General features: G+C 46.6%; 1 protein-coding gene across 1 annotated transcript in view; it reads left to right on the top strand.

The window, feature by feature from the left end:
• The first annotated feature begins 3,409 nt into the window (after positions 1-3,409).
• RORA (RAR related orphan receptor A) overlaps positions 3,410-10,919 on the top strand; it is a 728,434-nt gene continuing 720,924 nt past the window's right edge. The window contains exon 1 of the mRNA XM_029239445.1: positions 3,410-3,647. Coding sequence (XP_029095278.1) covers positions 3,482-3,647 — 166 coding nt within the window. The 5' untranslated portion in view covers positions 3,410-3,481. The remainder of the gene's footprint in view (positions 3,648-10,919) is intronic.

Genomic DNA, 10,919 nt, shown 5'->3' with positions numbered 1-10,919 from the left:
AGATTGGACCTCTAAAGAAAGGTAGGGATTCAATTAACAGAGAAGGCAGAAAAGAAAAGGCATTTCGGAAGAGGCAGAGGCAACTGTGCCTGTATCCTGCACTACAAGCAGGAAGAGTAGAGAGCAGCACGTGGCCTGGTCTGAGGATTACACATGGATTGCAGGAATTATGTAAGGATGTCAGGCCGTTTAGCAAACTCCTGGCGCCAGTGTCCCGCTCCCAACCCTCCACCCATGGGAGACAGCATTCATCAATCACAGCCCACACCTTTCCAGACAGCCTCAGGAGTTCCTTCATGAGATGAGATCAATTTGCCATCCCTGGTGCAGGAGTGCAGGGATAAGTGAGGTGTAGAGTTTTGAATACCTTGTTGACTAGTTAGTAGTTAATTGGATAGGCGATAGGGAGCCATTAAAGTCTTGTAAGCAGGGGAGTGACATGGTGGGAAATGAGAACTATAGTTCAGGATAATAAACTTGGCAATGCTTTCTGGGATGGATTAGCATGGTTATAAGACCAAAGGCCAGTTATTTGGAAGGTTATGGTTTAGACGAGCAATAATGTCTGGAATTGGAGTGTTAGCTGCAGAAAGGAGGGGCAGATGTCACAGAGGTAGAATTGAAAGCAACTGGCGAGTCTGGCTGGCTGTGGAGAGCGAGGTGCAGGAGTGAGAGAGGGGAGTCAAAGCCAACTCTGAGCTTCCCAGTAATGACCTTGGAATAAGAAAAAACTGGAGTCACCATCAAGAGGGGAGCCTGTGATTGAAGAGGAGGTAGGGGAGTTCTGGTGAGTTTGGGGAGGGCAAGAGGAGTCTACAGAAAATGGTTTTTAGGCTTCTGTCTTCTACAAAGCATAGGTTTTTCTAAGCCATTGTCTGTCTCAGAACTCAGTACTGCAAAGTAAAATAACCATTTTTAAGCAAACACTATTGCCTTTCACAATGAACAGAGTCTAAGGAAGGCTCCCATCTTTCCAAATATTTGGAAAATTGGAAAGCCTTATAATTAGTAATCAGGGAAGGGACATAAGGGAAGGAAAGAAATATAACCTTAATCACTGTGCTTCTCAGGTTTCAAACACTTCCCCAATCGAGGTAATTTACACTTTAGTAATAATGATTGACAGTCAAGGAATGTATCTAACTCACTTTTATTTTTCCCTTAGGGAAATCACTTGAGTTCCCAATTGTTTTAAATTGCAGAAGCAATAATTGTTTTAGGAAGGCAAGAGAAATGGCTTTTTGGTACCCTGACAGGGAATATGGGAGTCTATCTTAACTAAGCTCACTGGGGCCATATTCAGGATGGTCTTTCCTGGGTAAACAAATACCAGTTTAGTCGGAGGAAAACAGCAAAAGAACCCATAAAAGCCCAGGGGAATAGATGTCACCCAAAATATTAATAAGTTGCTATTGGTACCTAAAATGAGCCAGAGATATTTTTTAAGCTGCTTGCATCCCAAATAGAATCATTGGTGAAATTTAATATGAAAAGTTTCTTTTCTCCCAAATATTCTAAAATAAATATGGAGCAGTGGATGTATTTTGACATACTTGCTGTCCCAGAGGAACTTGTTTATTAAACCGTGCACTTTGATATATTTGTTTACTTAGAAAAGTCAAGTGTGACAAACTAGGTCAATTGCATCAAGAACGTTATTAACAGGCTGACCCATTGTAAATGGCGTGAAGGCTGCTCTGGAAATCTGTGCTTTGATGTATGGGGAAACCGACACATCTGATTTGGGAGGGAGGAGACAATCATGGCATTGTTTGTAGGCGCCAACAGACAGGCAAAAGCCAGGGATCCTTGCAGAGACTGGATTAAGGTATCAGAACTGTTCACATCTCATTTGCATCACTCCGAAGAGTGGACCACAGGTTTTGCTGATTAACACACAGACCATGGCAAATAGCATTGTGTATTTGAAATCAGACCAAGATCAGTAACAGTAACACAAACCATGTGTGAAGTTTGGCATATGGAGGTTCCTCTTAAGCTATTATCTAACTAGGTTTTTTCCTCTTATTTTTCAAAAGCATTTTTCCAAACCAGGAAGTTAGCAAAAGCAAACTGTTCCCCAATTCCCTCCCCACCCCCTAAATACTCATATTTATGCCACCTTCTGGTATATAACAATATTTTTTGTTGTCAAAATTTGCAAGGCTTCTGAAAGGAAGGTGGGTGTGTGTTAAAAATGTACTGATTTCATCAGTGTCTCAGCAGGCAAGAGGAAATGGTGGATTGAGTATTGAGGCAGGGAAATCAGGCTACTACCACCTGAATATTTTCCACTCATCCAATTTGTATTTTTCCTTCATAGTGGAGTTCCAGATCAAAGTAACACTGATGCAGTTCTTCACTACCCTTGGGTTTCATTAAGCACCTGATGGGCGTGTTTCAGTGGAAGGGGGGACTGCGGAATGATGCCTACAATGATGTAACTTATTAAAAGCTGTTAATTACCTGAATTTTATCATCCAGATGTTATTAACGCCTCTCCAGTATATCTTTTATGGATGAGACTGTACATCTTATAGCAATAGTACCAGTGGGAATTGACAATTAGCAGCCATGCATTAACTAGATGCAGTGTGGCATATTTCATCCAGTTTAGGTAGTCCTCGACCAATCAAGCCAAAGTTTTCTTTAGTAGAAATTGCCCTGCCAAGTGGTTTCTGGATCCTTCTCGGAGGAAACAGCAAAGGAGCTGAAAGCGACCGCTTTCAACCATACCAAAAATTGGCTATCCATGGCAATTCTAGACTCACAAATTGTGTTTTAGACACATATATCAAACCAATACTGGAAACCCACTGGACGTCCCATAGCAAAGTAAGAAGTGCCACGTCCTCCGTCTTCCCATCCACTGCCTTCCTTGGGGTGTCAGCCCAGGTCTAATTCCTTTTTAGTTTCTCCTCAGTCCTGGTCTGGGCTGGCAGGGAGCTACCTGCGATTCCCCAACGTGGATAACCGGATTTGTTTCTTCCCAGGCTGGCTGCGGATGGGGACGAGTTCTGCTCCCGAGAGAGTCTCAGAAGTAGGTACCGAATCATTGTCGCCAATCTTAATTTCTGTCCCTGGGCTAGGGGGGCACGTGAGGCTCTCCCCTCCTCCTCCACTCTTTTCCCCACCTCCCAAAATTGGCAGCCAGTCCGTGGCTCTCGGTCTGGGGTCTGGAGGGTGGGGAATGTGGGTGTGGGGACCGGCTGGAGAAGCTCTCGCTAGCGCTGCCTGTGGCCAGACCCGCCTCCCATCCCCTCTCCGGCGCACACACACGTCCACCCAGACACACTTCGCGCGCTCCCTTGCGCTGTCGCTCGCCCGCCCGCCGCCGCCTGCTCTCTCCTTCCCCGGTCTCCTTCTCCGTTTTTTTTTTTTTTTTTTTTTTTTTTTGGTACCATAGAGTTGCTCCGAAAACAGAAGATAGAGGGAGTCTCGGAGCTCGCCATCTCCAGCGATCTCTACATTGGGAAAAAACATGGAGTCAGCTCCGGCAGCCCCCGACCCCGCCGCCAGCGAGCCGGGCAGCAGCGGCGCGGACGCGGCCGCCGGCTCCAGGGAGACCCCGCTGAACCAGGAATCCGCCCGCAAGACCGAGCCGCCCGCCCCGGTGCGCAGACAGAGCTATTCCAGCACCAGCAGAGGTAGGAGGCTGCGAGAGGGGCTGAGGAGGGGGCGGCGGGAGCCCCGGCGCGGAGCTGGGGGCGGCCGGGAGCGGGCGCCCGGGGCGCGGGGTCGGGGGCCGCGCGCGAGCCTGCGCCGGCGCCCAGAGCTCGGAGCACCCCCTTCCCCTCCCCCCTCCGCCCCCCAGAAATGTTGCAAACTTTTGCAGCCCGTTCCCGGGTTGCGGGAGGAGAGGGGGGCGGGGTACGCGGCAGGAGGGTTGACAGCCGGCGGGTTCACCCCCTGGCTTTGATTTTTCTGCAAAGAGAGGAGGGAAGCAGCGTTGCCGAAATTAAATACGCTCCCCAAAATACGGAGAACCGGAGAGTGGGGGCCCGGGAAAGAAACTTTTAAAGCGGCAGTGTCCTTTAAAAAGGAAAGGAAGGGGAAAAAAATTCTGTTTATGACCACCCTCTTCACCCTTTACCTTTTCTCCTCTTGACAGTCTCGGCCCCGGCAGCCCGAGACGGGGTGGGTTTTCGGCTCCCCGCAGAGCTGAGGGGGGCGTTAGGATTGAGTGACCAGGGCAGCCCCGGGGGTGGAGAGGGGGCGCTCCTGGACTTGGGGGGCGACGTGGGCACCTTCTCTGGAGCACGGCGGTGGGTTTGGGATTTGGAGATTGGGCTGGAGGAAGCAGGGTGCGGGCGCGCGAGGTGCTCGCCAAGTTGTCTGGCGGGCGCGGCGAGGGGAGATGCGCAAGTTTGCAGACCCGGGGCTCGCAGCCGGACGCCAAGCCTGGCGGGGGGCGTGTGCGCGTCAACTCGCCCGGGGCGGCGGTCCTGTGGGGCGCTCCACGCGCATTCGGAGTGAGCGTCTGCAAAAGCAAACAAGCAGAAAAAGAAAGATCGCCAAGGCACCCAAACTTATTTCTGACCTGGGAAATCCTTCCCTCTCCAAGCGTTTCTGCAAGAACCTGGGAATGGTCAGTGCGAGTTGAATGCTGGTTGGATAGTGCGATCGATGTTCCCCCCTCCCCGGGCGATATTTACACACTTCATTTTGTAGAATGTGTGTGCGTGTGTATGTGTTTGTTTGCGGGGGTCTCCATTGCCTCCTCCTTGCTTTTTTTTCTAGTTAAAGTGGAGTGTTGGGGAAAGCTCACCCTCTTCCTTCTTTCTTAAAGGTATCGGCACCTGATGTGGGGTTTTTCTTGGGGATGGGGGATTATTTATTTGAATGCGCCTGGAGTTTGCAAACAACAGGAGGAAGCTACGGCTTTAATTACTGTTGTTAATAATGTATAAATCATCCCTGTCACTCTAGAGGAAGCAGGCTCGCGCGAGCCGCCCAGGGCTGGGGGGCAGAGAGGATCTCCAGCCCTGGCTTGGGCACTGGCCCAGCGGGCCCCCTCCTCTTGCCACTCGGCTTCTGGCGGCGATTGGGGAGGGCGGGAGAGGCGAGTGTGGGCCCCCGGGAGCCGCTCCCTTCTTCTCGATGTTAGAGTTGGAGGTAGGAATATGGCTGATCATGTGCTAGCTGTTTTACAGTATTCCCCCCCTACACACACACCTTAGCCACACCCCCTGTCCAGGCGCTTTCCCATTCACGGAATTCGAGTACAGTAAAAGCCATCAGGATGACACACGCGAAAAACATTTAATTAAAGGCGATTTCGAAAGAGTGAACACATTGAACTGCGGTTTGAGCGGGAGGGAGGGGGCAGCGAGGGTCGGGAGTACAGGGAGGGGGATCGGGGCTGGGGGCCGGGACCTGCAGCTAGCTCGGGGAGTTTGTGTGTGGCGAGCTTTTGGCTGCACAGAGTATATTTAGACCTGAGACGGTGGATTTGGAATGCGAGCGGGTTATGTAACAGGGTTAATCAGAAACACTGGAGAAAATCCCCTTCATGTGTTTCTGAGGCTTTTTTTTTTTGGAAGGGTGGGGGACATAGTATGTAGGAAGCCACAGTAATTTCTGGTTTGTGCTGCCACCCCCCCTCCGTCTTAGGCATCCCCCTCCCGTGTGTTATTAGCATCTTCAGGTGTCATTCTTGCCAGAAGGTGTTCTTGCAAGAGATCGGGGTGGCAGGCTGCAGAACCGACTAGCAAATCCGTAACTGGCTGTTCTTGCAAATTATATAACGATGGGGCTTTCAGTACCACCAGCCCTCTAGGCTCAGCAACAAGGGGAGAGGGACAGCGTAGGGGTAGGATGCATCTTGCACAGCTGACCTGCTGACCCACATCCCCTTGCCCCCTAGAGGGCCACCCCCCACTCTCTCTTCTTTGAACCAACCTCTTGTCCATCCCTCCAGAGATTTAATGGGGGGAGGGAGAGGAGGTAAGGCCCAAACACTCAACTCACATCCTGCACGCAGGCACTAGGTTATATAACAGTCTGAATGGAAAAAGGAAGGTCAGAGATGGAGGCATCCTTTAGCTAACACAGCAGTAGTAATAGCTTCCAGAAATTATGTGCATTTGCAGACTTTAACCTCAGATGTACTGTCTGCTCCTCAGGGGTACCAATCTTTGAGAGTGAGAGCTAGGGAGAAAAAGAGAGAATGTGTAAGTATGCTTGGTAGATGAGAGTGATTTGAAAATGGGAAATGTTTGGGTTTTCAGATGATGTAATGGAGTTGGCAGAATATGCGAGTCGGCTCCCAGAGTGTAAGCAGCAAGAAAATTGGAGCTGGCATCCAGTATTAATGTTGCATAAATTACAATATCGGAAAGAAATTAACCTACACACTAGGTGATTATGGCTTTTTAATACTTAAAACATAAAGGCACACAACTCAAAAGGAAAAGCAAACATCATCACCTTAAAATTAGCATTTTCAACCTCAAGGAGGGTTGAGTGGAGTCCTTGGCATTGGGTGAAGTGCGATGCTTTCTGATTCGGAAGATGCTTTCCAGAGAGGTAGCTGGGTTAGCTTCCAGGCAGCCAGTGTTTGCAGTCCACAGAGATTGTGGTCAGGATTCTCGTGACATTGAGGTGACCTCATGAGACATTACCTAGGTAGACTTGAAGCTGTTGCTGGATTCTGAACACCTGGGAATCTACCGGTGAATGGGCCATGCACCATGAGTGCCTGAGCTTCCAAAATCAGATGTGTGACTTTATAATCTGAAAGACGGCCTCCCCTTCTTCTGAAAACTGGGCAGGGAATGTTAGCAGTTTTAGTGGAACTGTTCCGTTTTCTGGGTGCTATTAATGATGGCTGGTGTCGTTCAGTTCCATCTTTTCAGCCCAATGAAAGGGGAGAAAGAAAGGCAAGAGGCAACATGGGAAGTAAGAATGAAGCGGAAAAACTACAGCGAATCTTTAATTTAACAAGGCTTTCAGGGACGTCAGGGAGCCATGAGCATTGTGACATAACTGTTGTTAAAAACCCTCTTTCAAGTGAGTCAGAAAGAGAAAAACAAATATCGTATATTAATGCGTATATGTGGACTCTAGAAAAATGGTACAGACGAACCAGTTTGCAAGGCGGAAATAGAGACACAGGTGTAGAGAACAAACGTATGGACACCAAGGGGGAAAAGGAGGGGGTGGTGGGAGGAACTGGGAGATTGGGATTGACATGTATACACTAATATGTATAAAATAGATAACTAATAAGAACCTGCTGCATAGAAAATAAATAAATAAAATAAAATTTAAAAATTCAACCCCCCCCCAAAAAAAAACCCTCTTTCAGAATCTCGTTATTATGCGCACGCCAGAGCTTACGTATTCTGCCTCCCCAAAGTTTACCTCACGGAGCTGTGTGCCATGCAGTCGGTCTGCAACGCCAGTGCTGAAGGTGGAAGGCTTTTAGGGCAGGCTGACCTAAGGGAAAAATCGAAGCCAAAAGATGGGATTAACACTGAAAAGCTCAGTTGGGTTGAGATCGAACCCCCTGGAAGCTCGCTTAGATTGACTTAAAATCAGTTAAGAAGGCCTGTAGTTTATATGGAGCCCTGAGGACTTCTAGACCCACAGAAGTCTTTGCCTTTCAAAGTGCTTTGCCACCATTCCCCTCCTCAGTCTTGACTGATTCACTTTCTGGTCTGCTTTCTTGCCTGGCAATTTCGAGCACTTTCTAGAGATTGATTCTTGAATCAGCTTTTCTTATGTGGACCTGGCTCTCCCCAGGGAACAAATGATGCCCCATAGTTTGAAGGAGCTACTGGCTGGGATAAAATTCTTTGCCAGAGGGATGGAATAATTATTTTTTAAACTAAGGGGCTTTCATTTTCCAGTAAATTGCTCATAAAAACAGTTATAATTGTACCCTTTAAAAATGTAATAGAATAATTTTAGAAAATGCATTTGATGATGGTTATGAGAACCTTTTCTGTTGCTTCCTCCTTCTTTCTTAAAAAGAATTGAATTATATTAATCCAGAAGTCAAATCCTGAGTGGCTAACAACATTTACAACAGACTCTTTTTTTATGTTAGTCACCTGCTGGAATTTTCCAAAACCTACCAGTGTTAAGAGGAGCCCTCGGCTTTAGAAAACGTCTCTGTTTCCGAAACTGAAATATGGAGCCTGCATGGACCAGACCCCTCACCAGGAGACCTTAAGCTTGTGTTTTCCAGGTAGCAGAGGTTGGGGCGGGGGGTACAAGCGCGAACTGCTGGTTCCACATCAGACTCCTAAGTGGGATGTAGGGAGGTGTAGGAATGTTAATCGCAATAGCTGTTGCCTCCAGATGCAAATGTTCTGGGGTCTTTGGTGACAGCTGAATCACTTTTGAAAGCAAACTGATCCCTGTCCAAAGCTAACCTTTGGAATGTGAGTGAGACAAGCCCAGGGGTTCTTCTCCATGGGCCATACTCTTGTCAGTTCTGAGTTAAGATTCACGTTTTTCTCCCGATTCTCCCATTCTTGCCTTTAGGAAGTTGTGATGTGATGTTGGAAGGACAGACTGAGTTGGGTGTCACTTCGAATTCCGTTGGTGTGGTGTGGGCCCTAACAGCACGTGCCACTTTTTCTGAGGGTGTTCCCCCCCCCCCCCCCGCCCATCTTCCTGGTCTCCTTGATGAATGGTGCTTCTATGCTTATCTATGTATTTCTGTGTCTGTGGAAGCAAAATACTTAACTACATTTCAGGTGTCTGGGGAAAGAGTTGTAATGTGATTGCCCCACGCACAAAATTTTTTACAGAGAATGCCACTCTCCTCAAATGACATATCCTGCTGCTTGCTCTCTTTGTCTTTCACGAGCCAGAGTGCTGGGACTCTGAGGTAGACATCATCCTTCCCCTCCTCAAGGAGATTCCTGACCCATTCATCCCAGACTAGTAATAGGTTCTTCCAGAGCAATAAGAGTCTGCTTTGAAAGGCCTTGAGGTGCCAGAGTGAACACCAACCTAGAATGTGCAATACCTTTCTGAAAATGAAGACTGTCTTCCTTGCTGAAAATTTAAGAACAGCCTCCTCTTTATTTCTCTCTCTGCCTCTCTGAGGTGTTCTCTCTTCCATCAATTAAAACAAAATGCTTTTTTACAAGGGTGGTTTTTTTTTTGGTATCTCATTCGGAATGGAAAGTGTTGGTTTGAAATGAGCTGTTAAAATGTTCATCCATCTTATTAAGCTGTACATTAAGAAAAATACAGTTGAATATTGTGAACTAACACCTCCCCAAAACTCTACAGGTAGACAGTGTTGGAGCATTGATTAATATACAATGAACCATGATTTTTCTATAAGAGTACCAAGGTGTCACTGATGAATTAGTTTTTCTGGCTAACAGGAGATTGAGCAGAAATATTTTTTGTCTTTTCCTTACTGAATGTGTTTTTAAAGTGTGCTGGTCCCCTTTCCTGCCCTGGAAAGAACATTGAGGATGCAACTGAATCTTTCTTGGAGGTTCGAGGATCTTAGGGTACCACAGTGTCACTGTCCTGAGGATGAATTATGATTGTACATTATACAACTGTAAATGGAGACAGTATCAGAAATTGGGCTAATCTGTCCTGATCCCTGCTTGGAAATTGTTTTCTTTTTTTGGTTAAATCTTCAATATTAGTATGTTTTGTTACTTGCCTCCTTTGTTCTCTGAGTTGCAAGTTGCAGAATAGAAATTCACATCAGTTAGTTGATTCTGATTAGTTGATATTTTTACTTTAGAGGAAAATTTCAACCTGAGTCTAGACCTTAATTCTTTCTCTAGTGGTGTAGAGGATGTAAAATCATCCTTAAGAATTTAGGAAGGCTTTTGTATTTACAGATAAGTTACGTGCTGTATTACCGTAGCATTATGTAACTTCTCCCCTGTGTAGTGGTAGATAGAAATGTCAGCTATTTTTGCCTCTCCTTTAGATGAGTTGAAGGGGTTTCATCAATCCTGAAAGTTAGGAAATTCTAGGGTTAGAAGGAAGACTTTCAAGAATGTCGATAAAGAACAGTTAGATTTCTCCAGAGGAGACTCTCTCTCTCCAAGCTTAGGCCCTTGTTCACTGGACCAGTGTGGAAAGCATCCCAGGTACTACAGTCAGAGACTGACTTTCTCAAGACCATCCCACCTGATTTAATGGTAGTCTGTGGTTATCTTATATCTTTTTTTTTTTTTAACATCTTTATTCGAGCATTATTGCTTTACAATGGTGTGTTAGTTTCTGCTTTATAGCAAAGTGAATCAGCTATACATATACATATATCCCCATATCTCCTCCCTCTTGCGTCTCCCTCCCACCCTCCCTATGCCACCCCTCTAGGTGGTCACAAAGCACCAAGCTGATCTCCCTGTGCTATGTGGCTGCTTCCCACTAGCTATCTGTTTTACATTTGGTAGTGTGTTTATGTCCATGCCACTCTCTCCCTTCGTCCCAGCTTACCCTTCCCCCTCCCCATGTCCTCAAGTCTATTCTCTACGTCTGCATCTTTATTTCTGTCCTGCCCCTAGGTTCTTCAGAACCATTTTTTTTAGACTCCATATATATGTGTTAGCATACGGTGATGTGTTTTTCTCTTTCTGACTTACTTCACTCTGTATGACAGACTCTAGGTCCATGTACCTCACTACAAATAACTCAACTGAGTTATCTTATGATATCTTTGATATCCTAGTGTTGGAAATTCAGCTTGGGAGTCTTGGTGTTCTTTTGTGACAGCCTTATTATTATCATTATTTTACTTTCGGAGTAAAGACATAAAGGAGATTGTCTAAAGAAATCCTTAGAACAGTGGAGTAAGGCATGATGACGAATAAAGGTACCATAGCCCGTGGGTTAGGCAGGCTCCATTTCGTCTCTGGCTTTTACATGCTAATGTGAAAAGGAATTACAGGTAACAATTCCCTTGTGTTGGTGGAAGAACAATC

This window comes from Monodon monoceros, unplaced genomic scaffold (genome assembly GCF_005190385.1).
Source record: "Monodon monoceros isolate NGI ecotype Baffin Bay Population unplaced genomic scaffold, NGI_Narwhal_1 Super_Scaffold_21, whole genome shotgun sequence".
Lineage (NCBI taxonomy): Eukaryota > Metazoa > Chordata > Mammalia > Artiodactyla > Monodontidae > Monodon > Monodon monoceros.
The sequence above is the reverse complement of the archived record's forward strand: the minus strand, read 5'-3'. Positions and strand labels throughout refer to the sequence as shown.